The sequence below is a fragment of the Ziziphus jujuba genome, chromosome 10, assembly GCF_031755915.1.
Source record: "Ziziphus jujuba cultivar Dongzao chromosome 10, ASM3175591v1".
Lineage (NCBI taxonomy): Eukaryota > Viridiplantae > Streptophyta > Magnoliopsida > Rosales > Rhamnaceae > Ziziphus > Ziziphus jujuba.
Window position 1 is genome coordinate 23,876,295 of NC_083388.1, and position 13,222 is coordinate 23,889,516.

The 13,222-nt window shown below is 31.1% G+C and overlaps 1 protein-coding gene across 1 annotated transcript; it reads left to right on the forward strand.

The window, feature by feature from the left end:
• The first annotated feature begins 10,035 nt into the window (after positions 1-10,035).
• Positions 10,036-11,038, forward strand: LOC107412191 (uncharacterized). Its single transcript, XM_016019908.4, has one exon. The coding sequence runs from the start codon at positions 10,229-10,231 to the stop codon at positions 10,763-10,765; it is 537 nt and encodes a 178-aa protein (XP_015875394.3). The 5' UTR covers positions 10,036-10,228; the 3' UTR covers positions 10,766-11,038.
• The last annotated feature ends 2,184 nt before the right edge of the window (positions 11,039-13,222 follow it).

The window sequence follows — 13,222 nt, forward strand, 5'->3', positions numbered from 1 at the left end:
GATTACCAGATATGGCATATTCGGTAGCTTATGGCCCAACATCCTAAAGTGTTCGGTAATATGAGTTCAAACAATTTGAAAAATATTCAGCCAACCAAACAAATCTTTGGTTTGTATAAAGAGGATGAGTTTTCAAATTTGGACTTCATGGCAGACCCTATTCATGTCTAACTCTAACCCAAGGTTGGCATAAAATGTACCATTATATGAAAATTATACAATAAATATAATTTTTACACATGATGGATTGGACAATGTCACCCAACAAACTATAACTGACTGTACATCACTTTCCATATATATATATATATTTAAATGAATAGTTTTACACTTTTTTCTTAACGTGTATGTCATCAATTATTTAAATTTAATCATTTTTCATTCCGTGACTGAAATTGCATTATTTAATCTTTCTCGGGAAAAAAAAAAAATTTACAGTATAGTCATTTTGGTAATCGCCATGCCCTTTTTTTTTTTTTTTTTTAATATAGTCAGCTACGTTATGTAGCTAGAAGCATTTTTATTTCAGTTAAATAGTCATAATGTTTGATTTTTAATTATGAGTAAATATAAGACTATCTCTAATGATAAATGTCAAAAATATTATTTTTAAAATCTGATATTAACATATACTTTCTAATAATAAATGCTAATATCACTATTAAATTTAAGCATTTGCTCTCAAATTTGAGCATTGGCATTCTTTTTGGCGAAATTTGTCTAAAGAGAACAAGCCTCCATCTCCTTTTATTTTTTATTATGAGATACCATTTTTGCTGAAGAATTCGACGTATAGTTTCTTATCCAAATAAGCATCTTCTTCTGGTGAACACCACAAAACAACACCACTATTTATGTAGCGGCAAAACTTGGCAAGAAAAAAATTACCAGTGGCCACTATCACAGCCAACAGTGACCTTCGCAGCCGCCATCAATGCCTGGCAGGTACTAAGCCATACCAATACCTTTATTGCTTGTGTTGGGAGCTTGATTTTGGATTGGAAAAGGATCTTAGGATTTCATTAAAAATCTAGTCTGTCCCAGTGCTATAGTCTTATTATGGTATTGTAATTGCTATGCTATGCCTCTATGCAAACAAATTTATTACATTCTATGCGAATATATCATAAAGACTATATTGGGTTTTTCTTTTTTCTTTTTTTATGTTGGCAATTGATTTCAATATTTTTGTTATATATAATTGAAATATATGTGTGTAATCTATAAGATTATATTTTGTACAATCTATTTGAAGGTTGTCACATGTTCTGAAATATTTAATGTATGCTAGGACGATAGATTTAATTATTGTGTGGTGGTCATCAATGAAATTCATCTTAAGAAGACAAGTACTAATTGAATGCATTAAATTATATATTGATTTTTTATACTAAAATCCATTAATTAAACAAAATCAACCATTTTGGATAGCTAATTAAATTGCCAAATTGTATATGGGTTCCATCAATGATTGATCATTTTGGTAACAAATAGCATTTTTTGTATTTTTATAGTGCAGAGAGAGAGATGTATATATAGGTGGTTTAATAAAATATTAATTCCTCTATTATGACAGGGTGTTTGGTAACTTGGAGACCAAGGAAAGTTATAAGGGCCTAGAGTTGTGTTTGTAATTTTTTTTTTTTTTAGTACATATAAATATATAATGATATTGAGGATGGAGATTCAAACTTAAATTATTATCCAAGCAAACAGGTAATTTTTATCATTGGGCTATTCGGCAGGTACCTAGTGTTTGTTGTTGATGGCTTGGCTGGGTCAGTTCTAATTAGTTATCCTTTTTTTAGTCTTGGCTGGAAAATGATGGTGCTTATTCGTTCTACATTTAGATTGTCCCGTCCAAGATATGTATCCTTCCTGACTAACCGAATATTACGAATTTTGACTTTCTTTTATGTTCTTGTAAACTAATTAAGCTTGACATATATTCTTGATACAATAAAGCTATGGGCTACCAACCATATACTTGCAACATTAGTAGGTTGAAAAAAAATTAGAACAGACAATTGGGTCAATACACGGAAATTCGATTAGAATATATGAACCAGGAAACTTCAAGAGACCTCATTTACCATACTTGATAAAAGCTACTAGTTTCCAAATTTCCATTTGGGAGCTTTTTTTATTTTTTGATTTTATATTAGGTAACTTGGCATGCATCTTGGGACATCAATTATATTTTAGAAAGTTATAATATTAGTATGTTCCCTCTGCCAATTAATTAATGCTTTTTCTCTATTTTTTTGTCAGATAGAATTGTTAATTTTATATTAATAATGAGCTATAGTAGTAGTGATTTTCCACCAGAACCATGATCGAATTTGGTAGAATCATGATTTAATTTTTTGTGCCTATATTATATAGTAAAAATATATATAAGAGCTGCACATGGGTTTTTTTTTTTGGTTGGTTCAAAGTTTGATAATTTCAATCCGAATCCAATACGGTTTCGCTAGATTCTATTTTACTTGATTCTCCTTCTCCTTCAACCTTTTCATTTCTTTAATTGGAAACTAAATTAGTTTAGTTCACATTTCGTGTACAACAGCTACAAGAATATCTTCATTTTCTAATCTCTTTAAAAATAGAATTGGATTAGGTGCGTTGGTTTCTAATTAAAAAGATATTTTGTTGAAGAAAATAGCAGCCGAGGAAACCTGGAAGAATATATCCCGACCCATCAAATCATTTGGAAAATAACCTAAAAAAGCTCCCCACTATTTTTTTTGGGGGAATCTCTGCCCAACTTTCCTCTTTATTTTCTTGGATATAAAATTAATTTCAGTGTTTTTGACGCAAGGATCACTAGGATCGAAGATACTTTTCCAACTTTGATAACCTCCATAATATATTCTTTTAAAACATTATTTTAAAGCTCACTCCTATTCCATCATGCATAATATAAATACTCACCCTCTCTAGTCCTCACTCTCACCGAATCAAGTGTCGTCCATTAATTTTCACCATTTTTTTAAACCTTCACAACAAACCCATCTTCACTATCTGTTTAATTTTGTTCTTTTGAAATGGAAAATAACCATCATCATCATCATTTCAGTAATATGTGTGAGAAAATCTTTGGTGTTATTTATCCAACCTTTCATAAAAACCATCACCAAGACTACTCGGGCCCTGCAGCTATCCCAAACCATCATCCACATCATGATGGTTATGGGAGCAATTCTTATGTAACCCAAACCAAACCATCTTCGAATGGAATTCCACCAACCAGTGCCAAAGCTACCTCACAAGCAGTCCATGCCAGGCATATGCCCAATTATCTTGTGGCACAGAAGGAGAACTCAGGAGGAGTAGATGATATTAACAATGCCTTTTCTGATTACATAAACCATGCAAAAATTAAGATCAGAGCTGTTTCAAATATTGGTGATGGTGAGGAAATTGTCTCCCGGGTAGATAATGTTATTGACAGAGAGAAAGAAGATGATGATGAAGATGAATTTTCGAGTTACATCAATCGTGCTAAGCTCAGGATGAGGAAGACATCTAGCATTGGAAGTAGAAACATGATCTCATTTAAAAGAGAGTAATTAATTATAAGAAACTCGAAATAAACTGTGAGGCATAACACTCCCTGTTGATGCCTGACATTTGGGTATGGTGGTAATTTGGTTTCAAAAAAGGGTATGAACAATGGTGGTGCTGGTATATAATCAGCCTTCGTATAGCTAATTATTGATTAACGCTTCTATGCTTTCTCTCTCTCTTCCAGATTCAGATACTCTGTTCATTATTCATTGTAATATTAGATGATCGATCAGATTGATTTCGGAAGATTTGTTTCTCAAGTCATTGTAATAATGGGTGTACTTTTGATCTCAAGAAAATACGTTCCATATGTTTCTTTACTGTATCCATCAATACCATATATAGATATATATATATATATATATATTTTTTTTTAATCTGTTCTTTCGTGCAAACCACATAGTTACAGTAATATGCTTATATTATGTATATTAGCTGGATGATTGAGTTATTACTTTAAGACTTGTACTTGGTGGAATCAACTCAATATGAACATAAATATCATATAATTAGTTCGTTTAATCATTTAATTTGCCCCATTACAATTTCTTTTTGGAACGGTTGCTAGCTAGATGCTTTCCATTTCATATAAAAGGGAATTTACAGATTATACATTTGCTTACATTTTGAAGACGCTGGACCAAGTCAGCATGTATAACAATTAAATTAAATTAACAGGACAAAAAAGATATATATATATATATATATTTGGCTGTTATTCACCATTGAGTAATTCTTACACTTCTTGCACTTATATCTCTCAAAAGAACAATTCATTATATAAATCTATTCATATTTATATATATATATATATACACACACACACACACATATCACATGTTCAATATTTTCTTACTTATTATTTTCTTATGTTAGGGGTGGGAGATTTGAACTTTAAACCTTCATAACGGTGTCTTTTCTTTGCCACTGGGTTATCCAGACTATGGCGGTAGAGCAAAACTAAGAAGTTCCCATATACCATTCCTCGAATGATGGTGAAGCAAGGAATTAATTAATTAATATCTTCATTAATGGAGCTAGCCTAGCCAAACAAAACCATAAAAGCTTCTGGATTATTCATCTTTTGAGTCTAGTTTGGTGCTGAAGAATTAAATCCTTAGAAAGTCTTCAAATCTGTGGTTCTTTTTGATTTTGAAGGGATACAGTAATTTGGACAGTTTCATGTATTGTCAATTCTGGTAATTCCTTTTTTAATTTTTCTTCTTTTTTTTTCGATAAAATAAATTCTGTTGATTCTACAAGACTACAACTAATATGACCAAGTATTGAATGTAGCATGGCAAATTTGACTGCTGTTTTCTATAATTAATTTTTAAATATTTCAATTGTCCCTAAAAAGAATTACAAAAAATGGCTAAAAATTTTCAAATATGTATAAAATACGCAATAAAAATGAAAAACTTTAGAAGACAGAGGAGAAGTAATGTGCATATTAAACATTGATCATCTTCTTCCAAGTTCCAATCGTTGTAGTTTATGGAAATAAATATCTAGATAGTGGATTTAAACTGTTGTATTAAACAAATATTAGAATGCATCACGTTATACTAAACTTCCGTTCTTGACGGTCACAAAATATGATTAATTTTCAACTAATGGATTTATAAGCAAGAATATTAATTTACGGCCAAGAATTAATAAGTACCAACCGACAAAATTGATCTATTCGATTGGCTGTAAACTAGCTAATTTTTTAAGGTTTTATGTACATACCAAGACATAGAATTGTGATTTGTCTTTTCAAACTTCTTCAATGATGGGCAGCAGCATCATCTCTACAAGGAGAATCTTGCCGCTGATTTTATAGTATTTGATTTGTCAAAAAAAAATTGATTAATTTTCCAAGATGCTATTCGGACAAGTTAATTGACAACTCTCTTTTAACTAATGATTTTCTTGTTCCTTCAAAACTAAGCTTGTCTATCATATGTTGAATAAAACTCTTCATGGAGTATTTGAAGTCTCCTTTGGTGGGTCCTGACTTGTATTAGGCGGTGATTTGTAAGATTCTAATTTTTTCCACACACACACACAAAAAAAAAGTGAGAATATGATCCCTACTATATCTGTCATATATCACTCAGAAGGAAAAAACCCAATTGAAAATTGATTACATTTTCTCATGTTAAATTACGAATCTTAGCCAAACTTTTCTATCTATAAAAACCACCACTTATCATTTTAACTAAATACAAATTCTCTTGTCCTTACAAATTAAGCACTTGTTTAAACTTCTAGCTTTTGTGTGTTATCCAAAACTAAACCATACTCATTTTTTCCTTCTGTTTTCTCAATAGAAAGAGTCAAAGTCAGCTCAAAACTCACATGGGAAATGCAATTTTCTGTTGTCGAAATGATGAAATTTCGCACCACCAGCACGAATCCATGTCTCATGATCGTCATGCCATTGCTGAGAGAAATGAGCTTCCACAAATCCATCTTTCGTTGAAGGGAAAATCCAACCAGAACTCAGAACTGAATTCGCAAACAATGGTCGTTGTCGGGCCAAATCAGTCTTCCATGGTTGACAAAGAAGGTCACAAACAAGGTGTGGAAAACAACGATGCATTTTCTGACTACATAAATCGTGCAAAGATCAAGATCAGAACCACAACAAGTATTGATGGTGAGAAAATCAATGCTTTGCAAGATGGTAATGTTGGTGATCAAAAAAAGAAAGAAGAGAATGGTAGCAAAGACATATTCTCAGATTATATCAATCGTGCTAAAGTGAGGATCAGGAAGACATCGAGTATTGGAAGCAGAAAGAAATAAGAAAAACTACAAACAGAGGAACCTGATGATATATAGTCCGATTGAAGAATGCCTTGATGAGAGTGGTGTTATTCACCAAAAAAAAAAAAAAAAAAAGAAGAAAAGATGAGAGTGGTGTTCATAATGTCCTAAATATTTGCTTGAAGGTCTTGATGAATAATAATGGTAGTGGTACTTGACTACCACTCATGATTTTCCTTGTTAGTATATATGTTAAGCCTTTTCGTTTTATTTCATTCACTTTATAGATATAGGTTCCTTCTGTATCCTATTATTGATTTATTTAATTGTGAAACAATATAATTTTCTATTTATTATTCTAAAATGTGACCACCTTCGTTTTCTGAAGGATATTATATATTATGCCTCAAGTTTCTTGTTGTGATTGATCAGGTGTGGTTGGATAATTAATCTATGTCATATAGAAAAAGAAACTTCAACAACAAAATGTTTGCTGGTTTGGTCCATACGACAATGATAACTGATGTTAACCTTCATATTCTTGAATAGATTAGATCATAATGGAGCTGAAAAATCAATTCACCTTCCTCCAAGTTTATATATATTAAAAATAATAATAATAAAATATAAAAATTTCTGCCCTATTTCCACTATCACGTGCAAGGCATGTGAACTCCACCACATTACAATAATACCATCAAACGAAATGCACTCAAATTCATTGTTAGTCCATAGACATGATAAGGCCAATAGCTGCTTTACAGTCTCTGTTGAAACAATTAAAAGTCAAAAAATGTTACTGGAAAGAATAGTTTGTTTACCATCTTCTGTATGCTAACCAATATTATGTTGTTTTTATAAATGAACTTGCTATGTACATCTAGACACAATTAATTTGTCAATTGTTAACATGTTTAATTTTTTAAAAAGTTATTTATCTATATATTTAGATTGTATCCATTTATCAACTATTAAAGTATATATTGTCGTAACGTACTCATGGTCAAAAGGCAAGTTTGGAGTTTAGTTCGTTGTAATTAACAGATTGAATTCAAATCATGATTTGGCTAAGAACATGAACCAATTATTCAACTTCAATAAAACTAGCAAATTGGAGAAGCTACAAGTATGCTGTGATGTATCATAAGTAAAAAGGAGGGACATGTTCCTAATAACAGAACACTTTTTCAGAAATTGAATGCTACAATCACGAATTCCTCCTTAACGGTGATTGTTGGAGTAAATATTCATAGAGCAGATAATTGGGCTTATATCACGTAATTACCTATGAAAACCCATTTACTTAATTACCAATTAAACTAAGAAAAACAAAAGTAAATAAATATAAGTGAAGAATTCATTTGCAGAAAACAAATATGGTTAAATGCATTTTCGTACACTTAACTTATAGGATTTTACTTCAACTTTAAAAAGTAGCATTTTACATCTTTAATTTATAAATTTGTTGCAATTTAGTCTAATTTTTAATTTTAGCCAAACAAAATAAATTGGAAATAAGACAGTGAACCAACCAATCTTCTGAAAAACAGCTCTTTTGTTACAATAATTTAAGACTGGTTACTAAACCTAACAGCATTTACAAGTTTAAAATCTTTCAAATTAGCATAATAAATATCTATTTGAGTAAGCTTATCTTATGCCAATCTCTTATGTTTATTGCAGGTCTACAAACGAATGCATCCCGCTCTTGATAATCAAAATAAGGAATTAATTATATATTTTTAATCATATGATATTTATTTTTAATGTGGTATATAGAGCTCATCTTTCAATAATGCTCATATCCATCTACTATACATGGAAAAAAAAAAAAAAAAAAGAAAAGTACGTAAGCGCACCAATATTCAATTAGAAATGGCTACATGTATGTATCATATAGGCCAAAAAGTAGTCATACTTCTAGGAGGGTTAGGTTGATTAATACAAATCATCTTAAGAAGTTTAAGCTGTTCTGAAAAGGAGAAGGGAAAAAAAAAATGTTTTTTCAGGGATAATTGAGCTATCGTTTTTAATATTACACTCAAAAAGAAAATAAAGTAATAAATAAATCTTTTTTTTTTCAGGGATTACAATATTCTAAACTAATATTATGTTTGGATTAAATGATAGAAAAGAAAAGGAATGAAAAATAAAGAAAAAAAGTATTTATAATAATTGTTGTTTGAATTATTACTCATGAGAAGAAAAAGAAAAAATAATTAACATCTATTTATATTTTTTTTTATAAAAATACCCTGCATACAAACTATCTCAATCAATCAGTTTTTTTTTTTTCTTTTTTTTCTTTTTTTTTTTTTCCCTTTATCTTTTCCATCAATCCAAAACATAGTATAAAAGGGGAAGGAGATTTAATGTGGTTTTACCTTGGACTAACCCTATAAATATATACTACCAGTCTAATGTTTGTTTTCCTTCTTGATTTGCTTCATATATATACATATATATATATATATATATACACACACATTAAACATTGGAGATTTGGATCATTATGAAGATTTTTTTGTTTGTATTCGTAGACTTGGCTTACTGAGAATATACATTCAAATATGGGTTCAATCAAATGAAGATGATATTTCGTTTTCTTTTTTTGATATAAAATATACTATAATCTTGATAAAAAAAATAAAAAATAAAACTCGGATCATTATCAAGGAACCATTTTACTGTTTCTGGTCGTAGTGTTTGTTGTTGAATCAGCTGGATCAGTTCTAATAAGAATTTTGAATTTCTTTTATTTTCTTCTAAATTAATTAAAGCCTGTCATATATTCATGTGACAAGCCTATGAGCTACCAACCATATAAAGCAGAAGACTTCAACGGCTCATTTACCTTACTTGATTAAAGCTACTAGTTTTCAAATTTCCATTTGGGACTTTATTTTTATTTTTATTTTATATTTGGTAACTTGGGATGCATCTTGAGACGTAGATTATATTTTAGAAAGTTTCAATATTAGTATGTTCCATCCTCGAATTAATTAATGCTTTTTCTCAAATTTTTTTCTCTGATAGAATTGATTAATTCTGTATATATTAATAATTTCTTAATTAATAATGAGCTATAGTAGCAGTGATTTTCTACCAGAACCTTTTTCTTTTCTTTTTTTTCAATTAACCAACCATTCATTAATAATATTGAATTTGGTAGAATCATGATTTACTTTTAGTGCCTAATATTATAAAGTAACAATATATATAAGAGCTGTACATGGGTTTTTCTTCAAATTTCTTTTTTCCAAGTTTGATAATTTCATTCTGAATCCAATGCGGCTTAGCTAGATTTTTTCCATTTCTCAATTCTTCTTCTCCATCGACCTTTCATTTCTTTAATTGGAAATAAATAAGTCTAGTTCACATTTCGTGTACAACAGCTAGAAGAATATCTCTTTGCGCGGTACATATATGACTAAAATTAGGTGCATTGGTTTCTAAAAGATTCTTAGTGGATGAAAATAGGAGCCAAGGAAACGTGGGAGCATATATGCCAAACCATCACATCATTTGGACAATATAAGTCTCCCACTCTCTTTTTTTTTTTTTTTTTTTTTTTTTTTTTTTTGGGGGGGGTGGGGGGGGGGGGTGGAAATCTCTACCAAACTTAATTTCCTCTTCATTTTCTTGGATATGAGGGATCACTAGGAAGATACTTTTCCAACTTTGATTACCTCCATAATATTTTTTAAAATATATATATATTATTTTAAATCTCACTCCTATTCCATCAATACCATCATGCATAATATAAATATCCACCCTCTCTAGTCCTCAGTTCTCACCAAATCACCAAATCAAGTCTTGTCCATTAATTTTCACCATCTTTTTTAGACCTTCAAAACAAACCCATCTCCACTATCAGTTTAATTTTGTCTCATTTGCAATGAAAAACCATCACCATCACCATCACTTCAGTAGTAAGTGTAAGAAAATCTTTGGTGGTATTTTTCCATCCTTTCATAAAACTCATCACCATGAACAAGACTACTCTGCCCCTGCAGCTATCCCAAACCACCGTCCTCATCATCATAGTTATGGAAGCAGTTCTTACATAACCCAAACCAAACCATCTGCCAATGATGGAATTCCATCAAACAGTGCCAAAGCTACTTCACGAGTAGTTCAGCCCAGGCACATGCCCAACTTGGATTATTATGTCCCACAGGATAACTCGGCTGGTGCGGAGGATATTAACAATGCCTTTTCTGATTACATTAACCGCTCAAGGATTAAGATCAGAGCTGTTTCAAATGTTGGTGGTGGTGAGGAAACTGTCTCCGGAGTAGATAATGTTAATCATACAGAGAAAGAAGATGATGCTGAAGATGAATTTTCGAGTTACATCAATCGGGCTAAGCTCAGGATCAGGAAGACATCGAGCATTGGAAGCAGAAACATGATCTCCTTTAAAAGAGAGTAATTAATTATAAGAAATTGGAAATGAACTGTGTGAGGCATAACATTCTCTGGTAATGCCTGAGAGCTGCATTTGGTGGTAATATGGTTTTAAACAAGCATATGAATAATGGTGGTGCTGGGTCTTCCTATAGCTAATTATTGATTAATGTTTCTGTTGTCCATTCTCTCTCTGTCATATTCATATTCTCTGATCATTATTTATTGTAATCTATGATCTATCAGACAATGGGTCTACTTTTTATCTCAAGAATATACTTTCCATAAGTTTCTTCAATTTTCATTAATACTATATATATATATATATATATATTTTTTTTTTTTTCCTGCTTTATTTGTTCTTTGGAGTAAACCAGATTGTTACTGTAATATGCATATTATATATATATGTATAATATGTGACTGAGGAACTATACTTAAGACTTGTACTTAGTGGAATCAACTCAATATGAACATAAATATCATAGATTGTCTAATTATTTAATTTGTCCCCATTACAATTTGAATTTGGAACAGATGCTAACTAGATGCTCCTGCTGGTTACATTTCATATGGATCTTCAAAATTCCAGATATTTATTTATATATATATATAAATATAGAAAGGAATATACATATTATATTTTATGTGCTTACATTTTTGAATATGCCAGAGCGTGTCAGCATTAAATTAACAAGATAAAGGAGGGATAATTGTCGTTCACCATTGAGTAATTCTCACACTTTTGCCATAGTTATTTGACTTGGCCATTCACTATGCTGTTCGGACTATGGCGGTGGAGGAAAACTAGGAAGTTCCTAAAATGATGGTGGAACAAGGATTTAATCAATTAATATCTCCATTATGGAGCTAGTCTAGCCAGATGGAACGATAAATCTTCTGGATTCTGCAACTGTTGAATCCTGTTTGTTGGTGAAGAATTAAGTCTTTATAGGGTCTTCATATCTGTGATACTATTCTTTTTGAATTTCAAGGAAGCTGGACACTTTCATGTACTGTGGATTCTGGTGATTTGGTCTACAACTGAGATGATCATGGCAAATTTGATTGGTATTGTCTATTTTGTAAATATTTAGGTGGACCCTTTAAAAATAATTACAAAAGCGGCTCAAAATTTTCAATACATATAAACTCGATAAAATTAAAAATTTGAGAAGATTCCTGAAAGTAGTTATGCGTTTCAAGTTGAGAAGTAAAAAATGCTTCAAAGACAGAGGAGATGTAATATGCACAATTTAAACATTGATCACATTCTTCCATCTGTTGTAGTTTATGGTGCTAAATACTAGCTTTGTGATAATGCTTTCACTGTGCATTACCTTATACTGGACTTACATTCTCCAGTACCACACAATATTATTAATTTATCACTAAATAAAAATATTTACGGCCAAGAATACACCAAAATTGATCAATTCAATTGGCTGTAAACCAGTTTTAAGGTTATACATGTAAGAAACAAAATTTTGATTGGTCTGCCAGAAAAAAAACTAGGATTCTTTTCAAACTCTCATATGATGGGCAGCAGCATCATCTCTACAAGGAGATTCTTGCTGCTAATTATAGTATTTTATTTGTGAAAACTTTTGATTAATTTTCCAAGATGCTATTCGGAAAATTTGAAAGCTCTCTTTTAAGTTACGATTTTCCTGTTCCTTCGAATCTATGCTTGTCTATCATGTGTTGAATAAAACATCTACGAGTACTTGAAGTCTCCCTTGGTGGGTCCTGACCTGCATGAGGCGGTGAATTGTAAGATTCTACTTTCTATACACACACACACACACACAAAGGTGAGAATATGATCCCATCTATCTATCATATATCACTTACAGGGAAAACCCAATTGAAAATTGACAACTTTTTCATGTTAAATTGTGAATCATGCCAAACTTTTCTATATATAAAACATCACGTATCGTTTTGAATACCAACTTCTCATCCGCTTTACAAATTAAGCACTTCTTTTACTTCCGCTTTGCTTTTTGTGTGTTATCCAAAACTAAACCATACTTATTTTTCCTTCTACTTTTGTCAATAGAAAGAGTCAAGGGTCAGCTCAAAACTCACATGGGTAATGCAATTTTCTGTTGTCCAAATGAGGAAAATCCACACCACCAGCAAGAACCATTGTCTCATGATCATCATGCTGTTGCTGAGAGAAATGAACTTCCACCAAATCATCGTTCATCGAAGGGCAAATCCCAGCAGAACTCAAAAATGAACCCTCGTACGTTTGGCAAAGAAGGTAAGAAACCAGGTGAGGAAAACAATGATGCATTTTCTGACTACATAAATCGTGCAAAGATCAAGATCAGAACCACAACAAACGTTGATAGTGAAAAAGTTGGTGCCTTGCAAGAAGGTAATGTTGGTGATCATAAAAATCAAAAAGAGAATGGTAGCAAAGACATATTTTCAGATTATATTAATCGTGCTAAAGTGAAGATCAAGAAGACAT